The sequence below is a fragment of the Aotus nancymaae genome, unplaced genomic scaffold, assembly GCF_030222135.1.
Source record: "Aotus nancymaae isolate 86718 unplaced genomic scaffold, 86718_ANA_hifiasm-v0.15.2.pri h1tg000014l, whole genome shotgun sequence".
Classification (NCBI taxonomy): Eukaryota; Metazoa; Chordata; class Mammalia; order Primates; family Aotidae; genus Aotus; species Aotus nancymaae.
In genome coordinates this window covers 35735219-35760547 of record NW_026988425.1, presented here as the reverse complement: position 1 = coordinate 35760547, position 25329 = coordinate 35735219, and the positions used below count along the sequence as shown (strand labels likewise).

General features: G+C 40.9%; 1 protein-coding gene across 2 annotated transcripts in view; it reads right to left on the bottom strand.

The window, feature by feature from the left end:
* SLC1A3 (solute carrier family 1 member 3) overlaps positions 1-25329 on the bottom strand; it is a 78008-nt gene that overhangs the window by 6387 nt on the left and 46292 nt on the right. For both annotated transcript variants that reach the window (XM_012459992.2, XM_012459993.2), the window contains exons 4-8: positions 10735-10939; positions 7883-7925; positions 4805-5097; positions 2191-2424; positions 1470-1664 (exon numbers count right to left, since the gene is read on the bottom strand). In XM_012459992.2, the coding sequence (XP_012315415.2) occupies positions 1470-1664; positions 2191-2424; positions 4805-5097; positions 7883-7925; positions 10735-10939 (970 nt within the window). The remainder of the gene's footprint in view (positions 1-1469; positions 1665-2190; positions 2425-4804; positions 5098-7882; positions 7926-10734; positions 10940-25329) is intronic.

Below are 25329 nucleotides of genomic sequence, written 5' to 3'. Positions count from 1 at the left end.
TCTTGTTTGTCACTGTTACTGTTATTTTTAACTCTGTCATATGCAACCAAATCTTTTTTTATAATTCGGAGCCTTTCAATCAATATGCCAAAGTGTAGGTTACAGGTGAGAGATAATGATTTCCTAAGCCCCACTGTTACTACTTTGGGCTGGAGGCTCCTGGAACTCCCAGGTCAGTCAGTGACCTCTGGCCCTGATCAGCCTTGTCCTTTTTAGTCCAATGCATCCTACTACAACTATTATCATTTTCTACTAACACAAAACATATACACAGAGTCTAATAACTTATTTCTAAATAAACATAACAACAAATGTGTGGTGACTGAGATGAAACTAAGAAACCAAATGCAGGCCATAAATGTGGATTTGAACTTGGTCTGGAAGTAAAAGCTGTAAAAGACATGTTTTTGGGGACAACTGGGGAAATGTGAATATAGACTGAATATTCCAGAAGTATTTTTAAGATTCTCCCTAATGTGATTATATAGAAAAATATCCTTATTCTTAAGAGGTGCATGCTGAATTATGTACAGGTGAAATGTCATAATGGCAGAGAAAGAGAAAGAAGAAGCAAAAAAAATGGCAAAACGTTCGCAGTTTTTCCATCTAGTAGAGGATGGTTGTTATAATATTCTTTCAACTTTCCTGTGTGTAGGGTAAGTTTCATAACAAAATGTTGAGTGATAAAAATCCCCCCAAATCTAACTTATTTTGCTCTCCAAAATATATTTTTAATTACAATTAAGAAAAACCCACAACAACAAAGAGCAGATGCTGATCTGGACTGTGAGGCTTAAAGTGTCTCATTGCCATTAGATTCATGGGTCCCTTGTGCAAAATAACTTTCAAAGCAAAAAGGGAAGATTACATTTGAACATGGGTGTGCCTGGTGTATCTCTGAAAGGACACAGAAGTAACCTGCAGGTAACACTGGTTGCCTCTGCAGAAGGAAACTAAGAGACTGGGGAAAGGTATGGAAAGGAAAATAACTTTTCACTAAACACCTCAAATACAATAGTTTTTAAAAATTCTCCACAAAAACCAGATTCTTGCTCTACTTGTCAGTGGGGTCTGTCAACTCTCTTACACTGTCTAAAAATTCACGCAAGATAAGAAGTTCTTCAAACTTTTTTTTTCTTTTTTGAGATGAAGTCTCGCTCTGTCACCCAGGCTAGAGGGCAGTGGCATGATCTCAACTCACAAGCAACCTCTGCCTCCCACGTTCAAGGGATTCTCTTGCCTCAGCCTCCTGAGTAGCTGTGACTACAGGCATGTGCCACCACGACTGGCTAATTTTTGTATTTTTACTGGAGATGGGGCTTTTACTATGTTACCAGGCTGGTCTCGAACTCCTGGCCTCAGGTGATCCACCTGCCTTGGCCTCCCAAAGTGTTGGGAGGGCATGAACCACCGCGCCCAGCCCTAGAGGCCTTCTTAAGAAAGGGTTGTATAGAACTCTTTCCTTGTACCTGATTGTAATAATCTGTCCGAAGTTCAGTTCAAAGTTGTTAACTTGAGCAATGAAAATGGCAGCCAAAGCCTCATAGAGGGCAGTCCCATCCATGTTAATGGTGGCTCCTACAGGGAGCACGAATCTGGTGACGCGCTTGTCCACGCCATTGTTCTCCTCCAGGCACTTGAAGGTGATGGGTAGGGTGGCCGAACTGAGAACGATGAAACAGGGCACATCAGCTGAGCGTCCTGGCAGTTCTGACTATCTGTGTGTTTGGTCTTTGGAACAGACACTTCCTTCCTCTCCCATGTCCTAACTTAAAGGGAACTAAGTCAGCACTTGTATAAACGGGGGAGCGGCTTAAGAACAGTGTGGTCCCCCCACGGGGTCATTTGGCAGCTCTCCTGCTTCTGGGTTCCTCTGTGAGGCATCACTTGTGATATCACGCCCCCATCATGACAGCCTGTGCCAAGTCACTCTGCCACTTCTCCCTCAAGCGGATGTCAACTAAAGAGAGATGAAGTGGTCAGTTGATTTCCAATTTGTCCCCACAAAAGATATGTAGCCCGGCATTCCCTGAATCCCAAATAGATGTGATTGGCACCAGCAGTGAGAAAGCTAACTCATCATTCCTGGAAGTTTAAAACCCAGAACAAAATGGCTCCTCCTACACCCTACTTGAGGGGCTCTGGTTCAAGGTAACATTTCAGACTCATTTTCCACACATATCTACATACCTTGAAGAGGTTCCCAGAGCGGTGACAAGTGCTTGCAGCAACCCTCCAATAAAAACCCAAGGGTTTTTTCGTGTTACCAAGAAGTAGAGGAGAGGCAGGACGATGACTGCGTGAATGAGTAAGCCAACAATGACAGTCACGGTGTACATGGCAAGCTGCCCCCCAATCACGCCCATGTCTTCCATCTCCACAATCTTCCCAGCAATCAGGAAGAGGATGCCCACGGGGGCGTACCTGGGGGGAAGCAACGTCAGCACAGTCGGTGTCTGGTTTCCACCAAGCTAGTCCACAGAAACTTCCAAGTGGTAAGTAAAGGGAAAGACAGTTGATTGCCAAACTTTCCTGCCAAGGATACTGTAGACTTCTTTTTTCTCTTTTGTAAATATAAATTTCCCCTGGTTCTTACAGAATTGGGCTTTCCCCTCACTCAGAATTGCTCAAGGACACAATGTTTTTCTCTTAAACCTGGGGTAAAAAAGGCAGATACAGAGCTCTCGGGACCCACATCTGTCTTCCTAGCCAGCCCTTCTTTCACCACACCAGGGTCACTTTTCTGGTCCTCAGATGCCATTCCATCCCTCAGCCTCCTGCTCCCCTGCTAAGTGTCCTGAACAGCCAGAATCCATCATTCCAATATGCAGACTTTTGGAAGCATTTTCCACATCAGATCCTAATTCCCAAGTTAAACCAAGAGGCACACAACGCTACGCCGGTGTCTCAGGTTTGCAGTCAGCTCTCTCGTTCAAGGGCCACTTCTATTATTGCCTTTCCATATCTACGTACCACTTACAAGATAACTTAGTATTATTCTTCAAATCATCTTTTTTACTTAAGTAACTTTAAGAGGAAATTTTATTTTATAGTGCAAATGCAAATCTAGTACCGCTTGCCATAAATAGATGTCCATAAAATAAATTCATTATTAAACTTAATAATGTACATGTGTAGACTACCACTATCAAGTTATAGGTGTTCTAATGAAGTCATTATTCACCACAGGCTGTGACTGCCAATTGTGAGCTTCCCCCCTGCAGACTGCGAGAAAAAACAACTGAGTCTCGAAATGACTTCTACATGTTGAAATAACCCAGGTTGCTTAAAGGGCTCCCTGCCCGGCTTTCCCTTCTCTGTTTGATATGTGCAGTAAACCACACCAAACTCACATTACCAAACGCAGAGAAACCAATCACCCTTAAGGAGAAGGGTCTCCTGGGAACTGTGGAGGACTTGTTTCAAATTGAAAAATATAATGCTTCTTTCAAAAGTCCTTTAAGAACTCAGGCCAGGAAGTTATAAGAACACCTGTTTTCAGAAACACATTAACTCAGCCTTGAATGTGCAGGCGAATGTACAGCTAGACAAGCTGCATGTGAGGTTCATTCAGTGGCCTTGAATGGGCTTCTTTCATAAAAGAGGTGAAAGGTGGAGGCATTTTAATCATATGAAGATAAATGTCCACTTTCATTCCTGCCAGGATTTCAAGGGAGGCTTCCAAGTGGGGGCTCCTGTGGAGACCGCATTCTGATCCGTCTTTGTGCCCAAATTCATATCCATCTTGTACAAATGCCTGAAAAATGGATTTCTCTGGGATTTGGTGGCATTAAAGACAAAGGACATTTTTAATCATGTTGGTGAGTGAGTGCTTTTCTTAGCAATGGATGCTTTCCTGCCTCAGGTGCCATGGAGGAGACTGGATTAAAAATAACAAATAAAAGAGAGGCAACCTTCATACGAGGCCTGAGCCAATCAAAGGGTTCTCTCCCCGTTGGGTAAAGTTTACTTTCCAAGGTCAGTATTCCTTTTGGAATTATAGTCTCTTCCTTTGTCTCCTGCTGTCAACTTTATTAAAGTAAATTTTGTTATAAATTGTGGCTTGGCATTTTATAATCCTTTAGACGTTACAGCAGAACTGCCATTTACGTTTCTTTCTTAGGGTTGAAACAGATGAGGAGCCCTCAATTTTCCTGATGGCCTAGGGCGCCTCTCTGTTTGCTTTTCCCTTTACTGGGAACATCCTTCTTCAGGCACGTTGGTATGATTGGCTTCCTCCGTTAATCCAGGTCTTAGCAAAGTATGTCACTTCCTCAGAGCCTTTCTGCACCATCCAAGGCAAATTTTGTGCCTTCTCCTAGTTGCCTGCTATTTTATTTTATTTTTTTTCACAGCACCTGTGACTAAAGCATATGGTTGATTGATTTGTTTATTGTCTGTCTCCCTTAAAAAAGAATAAGATCTGGAACATCCTTGTATGTTTTCTTTATTGCTATATCCACAGTGCCTGACACTATATGCTTAGCATATAGTAGACACTCAATAATTACGTCTTGAATGAAAAACTAGATACAAAATGGAGAAATGAGGAATGAGATTCCATCAGCACTAAGGTAAAGGAAGTGACAGCTTTTGAAAACAATGAAGCAAACTTATTAGGAGAGGCTTGCAGATAGTGTCAAGGCCTCTAGAGGCCCAGAGATTCATTGATTTTCCTGTGCTTACCAGAGTGAGATCACTGCAATTAGCCCTCCTGCCTCATGGTGACTTCCTCAGTACAGAACACATGTTGATGGCAATAAACATCTCGCATATAACAGGTACAGCAAATGGAAATACATACCACATTATTACCGCTACTAGTCTCATGATGGCTTCGTTAAGAGAATCAAAGAACTCTCTTAGGGCCTGCCCCTGTTCCTTCATGTTTCCAATCACAAAACCGAAGCACATGGAGAAGACGACTAGTCCCAGGGCATTGACTCCATTCACAGATCCCGGAACTGGAACCATCTCCTCTGTGATCCTGGTAAGAGTCTCCATGGCCTCAGACACATTGTTTATCACAGCACCCACGAGTGTTTCGTTGGCCTGGATGGGCACTTTAAAGCTTCTCTTCTCATAGTTAGTTTTAAACTTAAAAATAAAAAGCACAATGAGGATTAAAGGTGATTTTTATTTTTTCTTTATATTTTCCTGTTGTCAAATTTTCTAAAATGATATCTATTACTTTGTATTCAGAAACTAGTGTTATAGAAAGTCTCTCTCTCTCTTTGTCTAACCTGTGGCAAACTTCTACTACTTTATCAACATAGACAGAAACACATACTGAAATACATATAAATCATGTCACACATACACATACACACACACAGACACACACTCAAATACATAACAAATGATAATAGGAAAGAGATATCCAGTGAAAGATGCTGGACTAAACACACGCATGTGCTTTTGCTTTCTTCTGAAACCCTAATAAAGTGACTCTAATGGGATTTTTTTAAAACCATAAACCCAAATATTCACAATAATCCTTTTCTTTTCTATGGGGATCATGCTATGGTATAATGAATAAATCACCTGGTATCCTTTCTCTCACATTCCACATCTGTGAAACAAGAATAACTGTGCTGGTTCTACCTCACAGTGCTGTTGTGATGATCAGATTAAACAGACTATATGAGAACATCTTGTAAATTGTAAAGTACCATACTTAACGTCTGCTAATGGTGCTCAATGACAAAGCCCTTCAGGGATTCGATTTGGATTTCAGTGGGTATTCAAAATTAAAAATCCCCAAACAACCAGTCTCCAAGCCATTTTTGATATCATCAATTCTTAAGAATAGGTGCCTGATTAATAGTTGATGATGACAACTCACTTTTTCCAAGTCTATAATGGGGTTTCTCTTCTAACTCAAGAGATGGTCTTTCTCCCATCATCTCTTCAGTTTCTGCATGGATGCCCCAGGCAGAAGATGCTGGCCACAAGAAACAAGCAAGCTCATCCCTCTATGATTTTAATGCGAGTAGAATTCCTGATCTTGATGGCGATTGTAGGGAAAGTACCAGTGAGAGTAACAATGAATGGATAGTGAGTGAATCTAGAGGCTAGGGAAGAAAGTGCTGCTGTATATGAAGTGCTTGGGCATTTCTTTACTAAGGGTTAATGGAAGACTTTTTTATCCACTGGGAAACAACTTGGCATGGCCAGCTGTCAATACTATGGACACATTCTTGAACAGTCAGTACTACTGATAATTTCAAGCCACAAAAAAATTGGCCCCTGTCCATTTGTTCCAATCAACTCTCAAATTTCTTTATTCCATTGGGTGCTTATGCATTTTGTGGATTGTCCAGGGTAGATTTTCAATCCTGATCAGCCTTTCTTATACCTCTAACTCATTCCCCTTAGGCTCGGTTTGCAGCATACACAGAAAGTGCAACCTTGTTTGCATTCTGGTCTAAGCCAACTAGACCTGGGGAGAAACATTTTCCTTCCCTTCAAAATCCTTTAAATGCAACTCCAAATCAAACACAATCAATCTGCACGAGTCAGTACTTTTTCCATCTGAAAGATCTGGAAATCAGCATTTTTGATATCACCCGGGGCCAGCTGACTTACTGGAATCGTCAGCCCCATGGTGCTGGAGTTGGCTTGTTGGATTCAGAGGCACTTATTATTTATAGTTATAGTTGTTTTTGAACAAAGAAAGTAAGATTTTGGCCTCAGGCTTATTTTTTTTTTTTTAAAGAAAGAATTTGGTTTGAATGTTTCAATGTGTGCATGCATTACATATTAAAAAGTCTTAAAAATTATTCAAGGGAAAAAAAACAAAGGGAGACTTATGTGTGTAAAACTAAGTCTTCTACTAGGTTGGGGTTTTGTTTGGTTTGTTTTACAGATCCTAAGCTGAAGCTTAGGGAATTACAATAGGAATGAACTGATACCATCTGGAGAAATGTTTGGGAAATATTATTTAACCCAGAGTGTCTGTTTCCCTTTTAATATTTTAGGCAACAAAGCTTTTATATTCAAATGAGGTTAAAGTGAGCTTTATTGATTTTATCTTCTAATAGTAAAAGGTATTTGTATCCACAACACAGAGGCAAGAGTTGCTTGTATATGAGCTAAAAGGAGCTGGACCTCACTATAGCCTCTAGGTTGGTATCTCATCACCCTGAATATTCCTTTCTTTGAAGCAGAATGGAGTAGCAGAAAGCAGATAGAACTTGGAGTCAATATAACAGATTTGAATTCTGAATCTGCCACTTACTACTTGTGAGAATTTGTGCGTGATACATAATCCCCATGAGTTCTTATAGATCAGCTGCCCCATCGGTGAAATGAAGACAATGATATTTATCATATTTATGTGAGGACTAAAACTAATGTTAGTGCTTGGCATGTAGCAGGATTTCCATGAATGATGATGCCATTCCTTTCTGCTTTGGCTCTCCTTTAGAGTCCATTAGTTCCTTGGTAGACTCAAAAAAAAAAAAAAAAAAAAAAAAACCAGTCCATTAATATTTAAATCAAACCCAGAAATCTGAATAATCTCTCTAATCTTCTTTAAGGCAAGTTATAAATGTATTTTATATTGGTGTTTGCTTGGTTGGTGGGCTTTTGACAGTGGAGAGTGGGGCAAGGAGAGGAAGGGGGTCTTGTGATTAGCCTTCTTAACAATGCCAGACTCAATGAGCTATTTGTATGCAAGACACACTGCGTCTGACAACAGCTTTCAATACAAGGTAAGAACCATCCCTTCCCAAAAAATTTCCTAGAAAATGCTAGCATTTTTAATCTAGTTGACAAGAGAAGTATTTCTTATAGCAGAGAAATGCGGGGGAAAAAGAGGGTCCCACCTGGTTTGGTATACAAAAGAGGAATTTCAAAGGTGAGTCTGTAGAGTGTTTACCTGTTTAAAGCAGGCTTCTACCAGATTTGGAGGGAACATGTTCCTGCAAAGAAAATAATAGTCACTTGCAAAATTTTCCGTGTAATAAGTTTACTCCTTAAGTTATGTTCCATTGTGTGTAAGGTAAAGATTGCATTGAACCAAGCAACAAATGGAAAAAGAAAAATGTTAGTGGATTTCATGACTTGAAAAGGAATATATGGTCCTCCCTAAGTGTGGCCCATGTAGTTCATATTTTCAGGGGAGTTCAAATTTGACTCATTTATCCTCTTGTTAGCCAATGGGCTTCTTCATTCAGCCATTATTATTAAAAACCATGCTACTAGGAAGAATCAAAGTGAGAAGGGAAATGCGTTTTATCGTCTGCTTTCTGGCTGAGTTATTGTTCAACAGTGGTCATTTTGGTTACTGAGCCATGTGTCTAGAAAACAAATGCTCTGAATCAAAAACCATGGTCAGCCTGTGGAATTTTGTTCTCCAGAAAAGCCTCCCAAAGGCATTCTGGGGAATAGGATTTTGGCACTGATTTGCTTAATTCTGCAGGTCTTTGACAGCCAATGGAGGGATGACCTACAAAATTCAAACTTGAAGCCCATGTGGCAGTGTTTGTTACTTCTTCCGAGACTGTCAAAGCAGTGTTTGTATTTGTAGGGGGTAGAGTGAGGTAAACACTCTGGCTGGGATGTCTGTCGTCAGCTGTGTGACATTGGCCAAGTCATGGCATCCACTTATGTCTCAGTTGACTCATCTCTTAAAGAGGAGATTGGATTAAACTATCATTAGGACTTCAAGATGAAAGACTGGGAGAAGGAGACATGCTCTGGCAGTTATCTCAAGCTCAACATTCCAGCAGGTGCATGCTATCAAAGTTGAATTTTAATATTATAAACGCTTGTCCCTTCCTTCCTACTAGACCATCCTGTTTTCTTTTTCTTCCTATCATGCTGTATGGGGTTGTTGCTATCAACCTTGACAGAAATGTGCATTCAGGAGATTCCAGGATAAATGCTCAAACCAAGTGATTGGTTGTGGGCAGGATACATTTGTCACTGGGGCAAGGCAGGGCAGAAACATGGTCCTCTGATGGATCAACCACACTGAGGATGACAAGATTCCAATTCTTCAAACAAGGAGTAAAAATTTTAGAGAAAGAAAATGTAATATAATAAAATACTTCTAATCCAAACTGAGTATAAAGTTCATGAAGAAATGGTTAAAACCCTTAATTAATTGTATGAACTGAATAAAAACATAGCTATTGAATGTCAGCTTGGTATGAAATAACGGTATAGGGTGGCTTGTTGCATACAGATCATTGTGATCAACTCCCTGAAAAAGGACTTTCAAGAAGAGGCCTCTTGGGGTTGGGTAGTGTTTACATACATAGAGATGGTGCAAAGTCACCCATGGTGGGAATTGAAAGGTGCTGCTGGAGGTATCCTCTGCTCCCCAAATCTCTTTTGACTTTACCTGCCACAGACCCATTCCTTCAGATGGCATGGAGGAATTTCCTTCAGATGATCCATGGGGAATAAACCCTTTGGATAGGTATCTAGGATTGCAACCCAGTCATTCTGCAGGTAAGTTAGCTGTGAAGCTGGGAGGAAAGAGCTAGTTTTTGGGAAGACAGGCTGGGAGGGACTAAATGGTAGGAGAACGCTAAGCAGATGGAGGATCTAGAGGCCTGTGCTGAGCTATTTTTCCTTTGTCCTTCTAGATTCACTCTCCTGGCCTGGGAATCTGGCCTCTATGGACCACAGCATGTGAACTCTCTTGCCTTTTGGCTTCCTATTCCTATGGGCTTTGTCTAGTGCCATGCACTGACAGATCACAGGGCAGAGGGAGTCTATATTCTCCCAGGGCTTTCTTTAATAGATTTGGCGGCAGCCCCTCTTCTCCATTTAGGGCCCCTGAGGCCCTTCTCTCCTGAGGCTATGGCTCTTTCTGGGTTCCAGTAACACCTCCTTTCCTTTGCCCCTTCGTAGCTAAAGATGGTAACAAAATAGTTCCTTATTGTTAATGCTATAGGGGCCTCACCATCCTTTGTAGGTTCCTTTAAGGCTGCCCGCACCTTGGCAAACCTTCTTCAAGGTTCCTTTTGAGTATGTGGTATGCTTCCTGCCAGGACCTGACTGAGCAAGGGCAGGTGTGTAGGGGAGAGAAAGCAGGAAGGTGCCAGGATTGAATTTTGACTTACTTCACAGTTCTGCATAAGGCCAACTCTATTACCAAGTCTGCTTCAAGTAGTAGATAAGACTCATTTGTAATCAATGTATGGTTTGTACAGAAAACAACATTAAAGAAGCCATTCTTTATCATTTTATTACAGACCTGCCAAATTCTTTCTCCATAAATAGTATGAAAGGAAAACCTTGGGACATGTTTGACAAGATGATCTCTAAAGTCCCTCTGGAACCAAATTGTGTATAATGCATTGTGCATAGTGGACAGTAATACTGATCACAAGTTCTGAATCAGAAGGGTCCAAAGAATAGGCCATGCTTGAATAAAAACTAGCCTTAAAGAACAGGACTTAAGAAAAATAAGTTAAGAATTATTAAAATTCCAAGGTAAGCTACATAGTTGAGAGAACTCAGTGACCAGATTCTGAATCCCAAAGGCAAGGCTCTCAAAATCCTCCTCTCCTTGCTCTTCTCACTTCTCTCATATGAGATCAGAAAATGGATCTTTTCTTCAATTTCTGTCAGAAAGAAGTAAAGATATATGACCTTCACTTCAAACCTGGCAAGGCTGGTGCAGTGAGACACCCCTTCCAGGGTTTGATCAGCTTCCCAGTAAGAGGGGCTTGACGGTCAAAATATACCTCAAAGGACGGGCTTGTAAGGACATACCTGATCAAGTCCAGGAAGGCATCTGCAGCTGTTACTCGTACAATTTTGCCTTCTCTGTGCATGTTTTCCTTTGTGCCCTTCCCAGGATGGATGATGATGACAATGATTATGCCAATCACCACAGCAATGATGGTGGTAGTCATGTAATAGACTACAGCTCGCATCCCCATCTTCCCTGATGCCTTACTATCTAGGGCCGCCATTCCTGGTGGAGGCAAACAGAAGATTTTCAGGAAGTAAGTCCAGGGAATTCTCCAGTGGAAGACAATGGGAACAGCATTTCCTTTATACTCCCCTACCCTCATCCCACCTGGCAATGGAATTTCATATATGTTATGAGAACCTGGCCCCAAATTTTACAAGGTGAAGGGAAGTTGCCAAGGCTAGAATGGCAAGGCATTGGCGGTGCCAGTGAAAATGCAGCCACTCATTTTCTGTCCCAAGAGTTGATTCCACATGGCCAAATCAATACTGTTCTCTAATGGTCTAAAAGTGCAATCAGATTCTTTTGTAGGTTGCTACTAGTTGGGAAAGCTATAAGTGTGAGTGGTGTGTGTGTGTGTGCCTGTGTATGTAAAGAAGTACTTAAAGCATTTTTCTGGCAGGATAATCTAAGTTTACCTCATATTCAAGCACTGTGGTGATTCACACAAAGATTAACTGCCATTAAATTCTTTCAAAAGAATTATTTTATATATGTATTTGGGAGTCTTTTTTGATGTTTTAATGCATAATTTAAACTATTATTCTGATCCCCCACTGATCTATCTTCAATTTGCATTTAAAGTAGACATTGGGTTTATAAGGTTCTCAAATAGTTTCTCTGCTATTTCATTTCACCTCATCCAATCAAAAATTTTTTAAAAATTATCTTGGCACAGTTCTCATTCTTGCACCCTGTCTTCCTCTACTTTGTCCCACAGGTCTGGGATGCCTCATCTCATGCTAAACATCCCTCTTTCCCTTATTTTCAGGATGTCTTCAAAGCTTGCTTTGGGAAAGATCTCATCCTAGAGAAAAAAGGAGGCATGACTTTTAAGCTTTTCCTAATGGCTGTAGCTAATGGAACACAGTTTGATTCTTTCTGGGCTGAAGAACACTGGAAAAGACACAAAACTCTCAAAAGATTAAATTATCTATATTAATATGGGCTCTTCTGTTTTAATAGCTGTATCTTCACTTTTCTTCATTCGTTATCCTCCCCAATCCCACTAAAATCTAATTATAGTTAATTGAGCTTTTTTTTTTTACAATTTAAAATTGTGTTTCCACAAATGTATTAAAAAGTTATACTGTATTACAATAATGAATATCTGATTCTAATGAAGGTTTAATATTTAGGTAGTGGCCCTGTTCATACAAACATATTTAGAGTTTGTGTGAACTCTAAATATTTTTATATTTAGAAGAAAAAGTACTGATAAAAATAGTGTCTACGATTGCCAGATAACTGGTTGGCTTTGCTCAAAAATCCTAATACAACGGTAATTAAGTGGAAATTGGAGCCATTACCTTCAATTTATTATTTCATTTGTATTTGAATTGTATCATTTATAATTTTCATTATAAGCCCTAAGTATTTCATATGTTTGTATTTTTAACAATCTAGAATGCAGATTAAAAAGCAATTAAGTAACAGTCTGAGGACTTACTTAACACCAAGCGGAATGGAATGGAAACTTGAACTCGGGTCTTACGTAACTAGGTTCAGTGCACTTTCTGCCTCTGAGAAAACCAACTGCAGCTCCCACAGATAAGGAGGCCAACTTTGGCTTTGATGCCATGCACTTAGCCTCTTTTATCCTGGGCCACTTTCTCAAAACTCGGGGCTAAGTATTCATTTGTTAGGATGGCACCACTTCAACACTTCAACTACGTTAAAAATGGGCTAATCTGTTCCCAACCGAAGTATCCCATCCGCCCGCAGTTTGGTTCTCAGGTCTGAATCACATCTCAAATTATCTTGGCTTGGCTGTGTTCAGAATGATTTCTCTCAGAAGGGGCACACGCTCTTTCCCGTGAGTGCCTGAACTTGTCACCACCAGAGCCTGCAATTCTTCCGGCTTTCTCCCTGTGGAACCGGCGAGTGGTGCAAGCACAATACGCCGGATATCTCTGGGACCAGCGAGTACCAGGCAGCAGTATTTTCTTCCTCCGAGATGCTTTTTTCCCCCTCTCCTTCTATTCTGTGGTGCTGTTCCGTTCTCACGCCAACTCTTCTCTGACGCTCCTGCCCACTATTTTCGACCTACAGCTATTTGGAGAGAGCCCTAAGTGGTCAAGGCAGAGCACTGGAAACCAAAGTGGCGAACAAAGAATGAGGCTTAAATGTCCCTCCTCGCACCATGCGGAGAGGGATGGGGAAAGTTATCCCAGTACCCACAGCTACGGGGCTGCCGACTCTAGAAAATAAAGTTTATCGGTTTTTTAAAAATGTAAAAACCAGTGTGAAAGCATTTTCTTCATACTCTCTAATTCTAAATAGCTAAAGACAACCATCAAGGCATTTTTTTCTCAAAAAGCACAGAAGGAGATTCAATAATCAAATCAAAGGCCTCAGTCACCTCTGCATACTGGCCCTTATCCTTTGAAAGAGAATAAAGTAGCAGCTGCTATTGTTTCAGCCAAAAAAGGTAAGGGAGGTATATCCATTAACCACATCTCCATGTGGGTCCTTTCCTTAAAGGAGGATCGAAGTCCCACTCAGTTACTTGATCACCTCTGTTCCAGGTGCCCTGGCTTGTAAAACGAATGAGACCACCAGGATCAAGGCAATACACTGTCATCCGGGCAACAGCAGGACAGATGTGTACAATCTGTTCACACACAATGGCCTGTACACAGGTGGCATCAGGAAAATGGAGGAAGAACTCTGGAAGACAAACCCCGAACAAGCAGGACATCGCTTTCCTCTCCCTCACCTAAACTCTGTGACCATTTCCTTTCCCCAAGCTCAAGAAATATGAGAGTCTAATATTTACACCAGAGACTAAACAAAAATGTCAGAGTGTCTGGAGCAAGGTTAAGGTACTAAATCACTTTGTAGAAAGGGGTACTTCAGCAGGAACTTCCCTAAATGTTTGGAAAGGAGGAAGTTTACATTGAGCGTTATCACTTTAAAATATATGGGAGAAAAGGGCACTGGGATGATGGGGAGACAGGAAGTTACTTTGGTATGTAGGTAATTGAGGGAGTGTGTTACAACTGCCATGCATTCATCTAAATACATATTTGAGAAACACATTCCAGAGCAAGTGGTAAAGATAATGATCTTGACTAGTTTTTCTTCATTTGATGTGGGCTTAGCTAAACTAGCCCAATTCAAGACATCATGACATCTTTATTACAAAAATCTGTCTTCAGAATCAACCACCCCCCCGAAATCCAAAGAAATACTGTATTGTACTATTGCTACGAGTACCATAATGGCTCTTTCCGTTACAATCACATATTTGTATATGTGTTTTGTCCATTCTGAGTTCACTTTTATCTGGTCCAAAGACTCACTTGCTAAGTCCTATCTTTGATTGATGGTAATAATCATTTAATTCCATGACAAATTTTATAATGCAGATATTGTTGATACTATATTGTAGGTGAAGAAACAAGAGGCCAGAGAAGTTAAATAACTTGCCCAGTGTTGCACAGCTAATAAATGGCAGTGGCAGGATTTGAACCCACATTTCCAAGAGAGTATTCTTACTGCTATACCTCTCTTTTTATGGACAAGCTAGGAGTCACCCATGTTTTATTTGCTTGTTTTCCATGCTGACTTTCTCTAACTTTCTTGCATTTGAGCTAATTGCTAAGATGAGCCACTTGGCTTGAGGATAATTCTATGGAGGAATATAATTGTGAAAAAACTCCATCCAATTACTCAGCATTCCCTAAACCTACTTTGAGGTCAAGCTGAGCAACACTGATCACCAGAAGGACTAGCTAGAGAGCTGATAATATCAGTGCAAACTCTTCATCATCCTAGAAAAACAGCCCAGAGCATGTTCTAATGGAGGGTGGAGAGCCCTGCATATTTGCCCGCTGCTGTGAGCACTTGAATCTTACTTTCTTTTCTAAAAATCTACTTATAAACAACCACTTATCAAGCAAGCAATCATTTCTGCAAACATACTTCCATTCAACAATGAGTTAAGTATCAGAAGGAGACTGAATAAGACACTTTCTAGAAAGTAAAAGATTAAAACTTTGCTTCAAATACCTGAGTATTTTAGGCAGTAGTCGCTTGGAAGAGAGAGGAAAGGAAGAGTCTTGCACCAATAGGTAATTATAAAGATAGTCTTTTGGTCATTGGTTTGTCACAACAAATATGCACCAAATTCATGGGATTTTAGGGGGGCAGAGAGGGAATGTTTCATAAATGTGTATGTGGTACCCTGTAAGGTTGTATTGTAAATTAGATCTCTTTTGGTATAATAATTAATATGACTTCTTGGATAAATAAAATATATATTCAGTCAAGTGTTAAAGGAAAACATAAAAAGTGCCAAGTTCCCAAGTTTCCATCACTGGCATGGATTTTATTCTCCTGTCTGCGGAGAATCTATGTCTTGGACATTAACATGCATCAGTATACTCTCCCCAGCAGCTCCTGTCTCCAGTTTTGAAACACGAGATCTAGAGAAGCAGTCTTCTGTTTTGAATTGTCTTCCCACTTATCCCCATGATGTTTCATTGTTCTTCCAGGGCCACTGGATCAGGTCCAGGAGGAACAGAAAAGAATGATGGCAACTGCTGAGTCAAGAAGATTGTTCTGTTTCAGTTTTTATTTTAGATGTACTCCTTCTCCACAATGAGTTTCTCAAACACACATCTAATGAAAGCTGCCTGTTCTCAATCCTCCTAGAATTTCAAGATGGGCAAACTTACAAGGAAAGCAAGGATGAGCGCAAATGTGTACTGTATTCATGTGAATACAAGATTTTTTTTTTTAAATAAGAAAATCAAACTCTAAAAATACAATATACTTCATAATTACAGATTAAAAACTGTGTCCTAGGCAGCTGCCCACTGCTGGAGCCAGGGCACACTGCCATCCTAGGGAGAGAGTGAGAAAGAGGGTGAAGAAACTCACCCAGGAAAGGCAGTGAGAGGTGGGGAGGGAGCATGGAGAAAGTCACTTCAAATCTCTCTCTAGAACTTTATTGTTTTCCTGCACAAAAATATTTTCTTCTGGCTCCTTTATAGACTGTCTTGTAAAAATACTGCAAAGTGCTACAATTCTGAGGGTTCTGGAACTGAAGACAAATCTTTAAAAATTAGATTCCAAATTGTGGGTAAATAATGATTATGTCACAATTTTGCATCACAGTTAGTAAGCCAGTGATAGCCTCAGAACATAATCTAAAATACAGTGGCATAGTGGTTAAGAGCCCAGACTCTGACATTAGAAGACCTGGATTCTACTTTTGGCTCAGTACCATGTGGCTTCTCCAAGTCTCCGTTTCCTCCACTGTAGAATGTGAAAAATTGAAGCTTCCTCATAGAGTTTTCACTGGCATTAAAGGGGCTTCCGTACAGAAAGCCCTTAGTGTTCAGCACATGGTAAGCACTCAACAAATGTTTGTTATGTACCTGTTCTTATTACTCATTAAGCAGGTACATAATAAACAAGCTAGTCACAAAGCATTATTTCACCTTTGAGCCTTACTTCTGATGTAGAAAATAAGCTAATAATATCTACATTGCAAGATTAGAGAAAACACACTTAAAGGGTACAAAGTAGGTCCTTGATAAAGGACAGTTTTGTCCATTCTATGTCTCCTTCTACCAGAATTTTAGTGCCAAGAGAGCAGGACCATCTGTTTGATCCACTGCGGTGGCCTCTGTGACTAGCACAGTGTCTGCACCTAGAGGGACAAGGGATTCAATAATCATTTTTTGAATAAACAGCCATTCTTATTACTGTTTTTGTTGCTATGCTGGACAGAGACCACACGCTTTTTTTTTTTAACACTTAGATTGGGTTACTATATGAATTACAAATTCTAACATTGCTTTTGTTTAAACACTCTTTAATTCTGACTCACTAATTTTGGTGGATCTTCCCCCAATTAATCCAAACTAATGAGGTTCATTCTGTCTGGAACAATAAGAGACAAATCTTGTGGGGAAAGGGTGACAATGCAAACTCAGCATCACCCAGAGTTTCGTTTTCAGAGCTGGGAATGAGTTCCCGGCAAGGTGGCCCTCAGCTGGTCAGGAAGGCCAGAAGGCTGGAAAATCTCCACTTATTACTCACCACCATGGAATGGGCACCCTCTTGCTATCCCTTCTTCTACCTTTCCTCTGGCACTCCTATATCATTTTCCCCTTTGCTAATGTATTTCCCTCTTGCAGATGAGCATCATATAGAAGTAACTGCTATGGGCTGGGTGCAGTGGCTCAGGCCTGTAATCCCAGCACTTTGGGAGGCTGAGGTGGGCAAATCACAAGGTCAGGAGTTTGAGACCAGCCTGACCAACATGGTGAAATCCTGTCTCTGCTAAAAATACAAAAAATTAGCCAGGCTTGGTGACACATGCCTGTAATTCCAGCTAATCAGGAGGCTGAGGCAGGAGAATCGCTTGTACCCAGACAGTGGAGGCTACAGTGAGTGAGCTGAGATGGTGCCACTGCACTCCAGCTTGGGTAAAAAAGAGCAAAACTCCATCTAAAAGAAAAGGAACCATGAACTATGTATAGGCTTCCCTTCCTGTCATCTTCACTTCCTGTGATCTTGGGCTGCCCATCATATCCAAAAACTTGCTTCATCTCACTAGTGGAGCTCACAGAATGCACATACTGATATCTGGTATCGGGTCATTCCACTTGAACAGAAATTTTATGGATGTTATAACAAGGGAATGCATTTTAGATAGGTTCACTTCATGGAATTTTGGCAAAGAAGGCAATTTACTTTTATCAGTGATTCTTGGTAAAAGAGAATGAAACCATCTTCATGAAGAGCGGGGAACAATTTTGCAGAATTCACAGTCCCAAGCATTTTCACATGTGTTTTCACCCTGGCCAAAAGTTCCTTCCCATTATGGCTGCTTATAATATCACAAAATGACATTTTATTAGCCTTGTAACATTACATTGCATGAAAACACCAAGTGAAGCTTCTTTACAGATTTGCCACTTGTAATGGCACATAATTTATCAGGGAAACTGATTTTTTTAATTTGACCCTTAAAACTTGTCAACATGTCTTTTTCTTTGGGCTCTAGTGAAATGAAGTGCAGAAAAGCAAAAGAGAAACATTCTCTTTTGAAAGATTGTTAAGTGGAAAAAATATCAGTGGCGAAGACATTACTAGTGGCAGAAAAAGTCAAATAAATCACTTGTTTCCTCAGTCTGATAGGACCGAGCAGACAATACCTTTTCTCTGGCTATAGTCGTCCTTTGAGAATGAACTTTAATTCGGAAGCAATGAGAGAAAACTGAGGCACAGCTTTCATCAGCGCTACCTCTAACGCCAAAGAACTAGCGCCTTTGGCTTAACCTTGGGGTGGAGACTGCCTCTCCCGGGTAAGCAGCCCGTGGCGGCCTCTGAGTGGTCAAGCTTTATTTCTCTCTACACTGATCTTGACCGTTCAGTTGACTCTCATGACAGCTTAACACAGCCCGGCGATGTTTCCAGTAATGTGGTTTGCCAGCAAGCCCACCGCAGGGACTTCCTCTCACTCTCAGCAAGGTCGGAAACTCTCAGAAAGGGCAGCTCTGAAATTCACTTCTCAGAGGCCTACAGCTGCCGGCGCGAGCCCCGCTGCGAGGTGACTTGGATACCCATTTACCCTTCACATGAGCCCATCCTTCGCTCACTGTATTGGAATGTGCCGCACAATATGCTTTTTTGAAGAGGAACCAGGGAGTAATTCATCTTCTTTATGTGTGCTAAGCAGAGCAAGAGGGAGAGGCGAGCGGGACCCACGATGGGCCGGGGAGTCGTGATTAGTAACAGCTGACAGCCTCAGACCAAGACCCTTTCTTTGACTACCTCATTGTAACAGCGGAGCACAAAGGAGTGACTGTCCTCCTGCCAAGATTCAGAAACCCAGGACCACAGAAAATAGCAGCAAAAAGCGAAGTGTGTGTTGGGCAGTGCGGGCAACAGGCTGACGAAAGCCACGCTTGGATCTACCTGTAAAGCCTGGGTTTGGAAAGAAACCTCTGTCACGTGGAAAGCCCCGCCTCCGCGTGGCGCCCATTCACCAGCACCATCAGGAGCACTGATGGTAGCGGGAAAAGTAGTGAATTCACGCACAGAAAGAGCCTGGGGAGAGCAGCAAATTGCTTTGGTTTAATGAGAGGAAGTTCTTTGAGGGCCAGAGCCCCAGCCTGTTTTCCCTTTCCCCCCCAAAGAACCGTGATTTACAACTGACCACTGGATGAGTAGTTTGCAATTTCCACAAAAGCCGTCTTTACTTTGGATTGTGCTTCTCGTTGGGGAAAAGACCTTCCCACATGACTGTCTTGGGAAGATGATGGAGATAGCACGTTTCCTAGCTGGCAAGATGCTAAATGGGACCGAATTCCACAACCAGGCTTGACTTGTCCAAAATTAACCAAAGGGCTTCTCAAGTTGACTGCAGAGCATGTCAGACTCAAGGGGTGCCCTTTCTTCCCGTGGAAGGCTTGTCCCTCACAGAAGAAAAGGCATTGAAATGAAAGCCTCATAGAAGTTGAAAACAATATATGAATGTTGAAGACCAATTCAATCTGCCCCTGCTTTGCCAAAGAACAGCTGATGCAGGAGTGTGACTCCAGGCCCAGCCATGAGGCTGGGGAGCAGCAGATTCTTGCGGTCGAAAGAGTCACCCACACCTGTGGCCACCCACATCCTGCAAAGATTCTGGAACCATAATCCAACCTCAGCACTCTGCAATGGACTGAGGTTAAGTTTGTTCTTTGAAACTGAAATTAAGATTTTTCAAACAGATGTATTTCTTTAAAATAACAACAACCAGGGAATAAAACATGTTCACCTTGTCTATTTGTTTTTCTTTTTCTTTTTTTATCTTTGAGATGGAGTCTCGCTCTGTTGCCCAGGCTGGAGTGCAGTGGTGCAATCTCAGCTCACTGCAACTTCTGCCTTCCAGGTTCAAGTGATTCTCCTGCCTCAGCCTCCCAAGTAGCTGGGATTACAGGTGCCCACCACCAATACCGGCTAATTTTTGTATTTTTAGTAGAGACAGGGTTTCACTGTGTTGGCCAGGCTGGTCTCAAACTCCTGACCTCAGGTGATCCACCCACCTCAACCTCCCAGAGTGCTGAGATTACAAACATGAACCACCAATTTGTCTATTTTTTAAATTAAATCCAGCTATATGAATCTCACCTACAATACGAGAAAATACATTTTAAAAATTCAGGTCCACACGTTGGCCAGTAGAGTGTGCAAAATGAAATCTTTGGTGTTAGAGCTGGGGCTGAGAGGAGAAAGGGAAGACTGTGGAGATAGAGTTGAGAGACAGATAGGAGGAGACAGAGAAAAGAGAAAAAGTAAAGAAAGGGAGTTGAGAAAGCAAAGGAAGATGGTGGGATGGAGAAAAAGTTCAGAAGGGTTTTTTATCTCAGTCAGCATATTTCTTGAGCTGTGGCCAACAGCACCCCCTTTCAGTTCTGATTAGTTTTCTTAGCATTTAAAAGCTCATCAGTCATTCTTATCTAATCTATAAAAGAATAGTCCCACCCAGGGAGTGGGAGATTATTCTCTCAGTGACCAGAGCCAAACAATCAAGCAGCGCCACTTCATAGAGTGAAAACACTGTCGGAGTAAACTCTAGAATCGATTGGCTTCCCTTATTTCTGGTTACCATTGTAAGAGAACATTCTTTCCTTGGAACAGGAAAAGCTACATTTTTGCCCCCAGGCCCAAGGGAAGCAATGGAATTGAATTATTGCTGATATAGTCCACAGCTAGTGGCACAACACTATTATAGCTTTCTTCCTTCTACAGGTGGGAGTTGTTTCTGCACATTCTACTTTAGTTTCGTAATACCTGTGTGCATACTTTCTTCTCGGCTTCATAGTCTGATGTTTTTTTCAATGGGTATTTAGGAATCCCAAAAACTATCTAAGAAAATTGTGAACAGTCCCTTATATCAAACTTCACTTCTCCTGACTAGATTTCTGGGGTTTAGGAAGGTGTACAGAGAAAGAATATAGAAGTAACATTTGGTTGGCCTGAGTTGCATGAGATGGTTGGTAAAATAATTCTTCAATCTGGAATTTAGGAATAGAGTGTTTGTTGATGATACAGTCACCAGGGTTTGGAACAAGCACAATTAGTGGATGGATACATTTGAGTAAAATATAGTCCCACTAAATGATTTAAAAAGAGAGAGAGAGAGAGAGAGAACTGGGGACATGGCTGTTAAAAATAAGTATGGAACAGAAGACCTATACAGAAGGTAAAAAGAAGCCAGGTACAAAACAATGATTTTTAAATGAAGGATTCAAAGGACTATGGCTCACCACAAATAATGGAATGAGTCAGTAAAGGTAGTGAAGTTACATTCAGGATAATGTGCTTCTTCTAAAAGCGATTATTGATTACTTCTACAGTAAAAACTTTTTCACTTATTTGTGCATTCTTTCAACATTTATTAAGGACCGTCTTGGTACTCTGGCAAAGGACATAAACATTAAGCCTTTGATGTATTTACTACAGTCAATAGGACTTAAAAAATTATTGTGAAACTGCCCTAAACAAATAAAACATATCAAATTATCTAGCAGAGTGATTTGGAATGGAATCGGAGGAAAACGGAAATGTGTTGGTAGGAACTGGAAGGAAATGGTTGTCATCAACGTGAACTCCAGGCCTGCTTGGCTTGAACCCTGCCTGGCTCTCCCACTTATTAGCTTGAGACCGGTCAAGGTATGTCAGCCCTCACTCTCTTGGTAAATGGATGTTTTTGAGAATTCAATAAATTAACATACGTGATGCCTTAAGAATATGTGACATGTGATGACAGTGATGTTTTTATTTTTGTTTTTAAAAAAGTACTTTTAGCTCTCGAGGGCTCCTTGAAACACCACTGTAAACCACAAGAATGCGGTCACAGCCCACTGCCAGGCACGGCGCTGAGGGCTTCACTTCCTTCAATCCTCCTAAGAACCCTTCAAGGTGGGGGCTAACAATGGTCACCCCACATTTACAGATTAGGAAACAGTGAGGTTAAGTTCCTCACTCAGGATCACACAGCTAATAAGCAGCACTGCTGGCATCTAAAGTCTCTCCAACTCCAGAGCCCACTGTTTGATCACTATGCCTGCTGCCTTGGAGATTCTCTGTAGAGTAAATTCTTCTTCACACTAGACTGGTATCAATCACTGATTTGCATTTGATCTGCCCAATGGGAAATTGTGACAGTAATCTGCTTAAAGTCATGTTTGAAGGAAGCCATATATCACCGTTAAAAAAGATGTGTAAGTTGTAAAGTGCCACAGTCATGGTGAGTGGCTACTGTCCCAGCCCGGGGACCTGCACTGGACTTAGTTTAACATCTCTCATTGAACTGTAGAGTCATAACATGGTGGCTTTATTCAGAAGGTGATATACTAATGGATGTCCTAAGTCAAAGAAGAAAGAAAAAAACCTCAACCATGGATAATTACACATTGCAAAGACCATGGGTAATCCCTAGAACACCCAGGCCACTTGGTGAAGCTGCAGCATTCCTCCCCTAACTCTGTTTAGAGTGTCAGTTACCAAACTTTCTCTGAGTCCTGCCACAGTGGTGCTCACAATCTTCTAGGGAAAATCTTCATCACTGGGCAGCTTTGATTAAAAAAAAAAAAAACTGCTTAGAAATCTAAAATCACATTCCTTTTAACACTTTCCCTTTGAGATAAATTTTTGTTTCTGGAGGAACCCAAAGCAAGCCTGATATGCATTTACCAGGGGACTTTGGTCTTCTTTTCTACAGACTGAATATGGGTCATTTCTCCAACTGATCCTCATATATCATATTTTCAGATGCTCACCAACCTGTAATGCCTCCCACTGCCTACCAGTCAATGTCCTCACATTCTGGCCCAAACCTTCTTTTTTCAGCTTCATTTCCTACACAAGTCTACCCTGTTCTGCCAGGCAATGTAGACTACTCAGTATTCTCTAGATATGCCTTGAGTTTTCCTGTCTGTGTCTCTTTGCTCTTAAGGCTTTCTCTGCTCTCATCCTTATTTCCTACGGAAATCCGACCACTAGCCCAGCCCCTGAATTTCCACATTTCCTTTGTGCTTCTTGGTTTCATGGGGCACTTCGTTTTATAGTCATGTGTGTACCTGTCTGGCTCTCGATTTAAATTTTCAATTCCTTGAGGCTAGAGACTGGCAACGTCTCTTTGTATCTTTATTGCCTTCCCTGGTTAGCACATTGCCTGTCCCAAACAGGAGTCTAATAAATGTATCTTGGATTGGATTCAACATCCTCTTAGTAGCTACTCTGTTTTGTCAAAGTGTCTCCTAAATGTGCTCAGAATGAAATTATTCCTGATGCAGTGTGGTCAGTACAGACTACAGTGAACTATTAATATTTCTACTGAGGAAGCACACGGCTACATTCATTCTTTGTTAGCCACCACTTCCTACTGTTGGTTCGCATTAAGCCTTTAGTCACATGAACTGCTGCCAAGCTCAGTTGCTTCCCATCCTGTAATTGCGCAATTGCCTTTTGAATCTAAAAGCAGAAATGTACACTTATACCCTGCTCAACTTCATTGTGTTGGTTTCCATCCAGCATTGCAGCCTATTGAAGTCATTCTGAATCATGATCGCAGGGCTATGTAGTAGAAGCCATCCTTTCTGGGCTTATGTCATCTGAAAACACTATGTAGATGCCTTCTATGTTGTTGAGTTGTTGATTAAAGTATGGAACAGGACAGGGTTTTATTTGAAAAGTACAAAAGGGTACTTCACCAGGTGACTTTCCAGGTTGACATGGAGCCTTAGCACTCATTGGGTCTAGATGCTCAGCCAGCTTCAAAGACACTTCATGATTTTTATCAGCTCCTATTTTATTGCTAAAGGCATTAGGGAAGATTCAGAAATTTTCAGAATAACCAAAACAAATTGCATCAGGAATTCCACAGCCAAAAAGTTATAGGAAGGGAGTACTTTTTAAATAAAAAAGATTCCCTATAGCACATGAAGCTATTACAAGATGTTTTGTGAGAATACTGTAAGTCTGACTTTGTAACTTTGGAATGACTCTCTTTTCCTAAAAGAATCAGTAGTATCAATCTAGAGAAGAATAAGCTAATATATATTCTTCCCTACTAAATAGGAATATGATATCATTTGGGCAGAGATGTAAATACATCAAGGATTAGTACAAACATAAGTTATTCATATGCAAAAGAAATAACAGCATAATTATTTTAGGCTTCAGGAAAGTTAATTGAATAATCCATTAGCAAAAATTTCTGGCTGTGCTAAAGTGATTATTAAAAAGTCCATTATTTTAAAGTGTATGCCTTTAGTTCATCTTCACTTTCATTCCTTCTGCAATAACATATCAGCTTGTGATTTTCCAGGTCACAGCCCTTCAAGTATAGTAATACATGATGGTCTATATTGATCACTATATGCCCAGTGGCTACTTGAAGTCTTGAATGAGTGATGAATGACAAATTCTGCAAATTCAGCAGGTGAGAATAATTAAGCAACTATGCTCAACCTACCAATCAATGACTTATTTTTGTAATGTACTATAGCAAGAGTTCATCATTGCAACTAGAGCTGGAATGCAAATGTACAGATAGTAGTTCCTCTTCTCAAGGAGTTCTTTTGCTGTGTAGATAAGTAAGATTCTCACCAAACAATTAGACAAGTCACAACCCCACCAAATAATAGAATGTTCAACCACACATGATGCGAAAAGCTAAGTACACGAGTACAGAAAAACTGTGAAAAATATTTAGCTCATGTGGAGAAAAGACTCAAGGCGACAAATGCACTTTAGCATCATAAACTGATCCGGTACCAACCTAGAGGCCACATACCACATCAGGGGTTCCGTGGCTCTAGAGAGTGGGGGCTTTAGTGACACGGAGATTTGAGTTTGAATTCAAGCTCAGCCGCTTGCTAGCAGGGAGACCTTGAGAAGTGATGTAACCCCTTTGAGACCTAGTTTCCCGATCTATAAATGGGAATAATAAAAATGACCTTCAGATGGAATAACAAGTACATATGTTCAATAGCTGGCATCTTTTTTATACCCAGTAGTTGCTAGCAATTATTATGACAGGTAAAATAAAAAAGTCACTGACCAATTATAGAACGAACCTGTAATCAAGATTAGGATTTTAGTACTTTTAGGTGGAATAAGTATAATCTTTACTGCAACACCAATGTTCTCAGCCATTTACAGCTTCTGATGTAATCACGTCTTACTTAGGTAATTACTGAGGAGCAACCATGCGTCCAGCTCTGTTCCAAGCTAAGTAAACCCTACGGTGTGTTGCTTCTAACTTGTACTTATCTTAATGCAATGGAAACTTGATTGTAGAGAACATAATCCCACAGGGAATCTGCAGACACCCTCAGAAACCAATTCTGTCATCAAAAAGCCAAAATTAAATGCCTAAA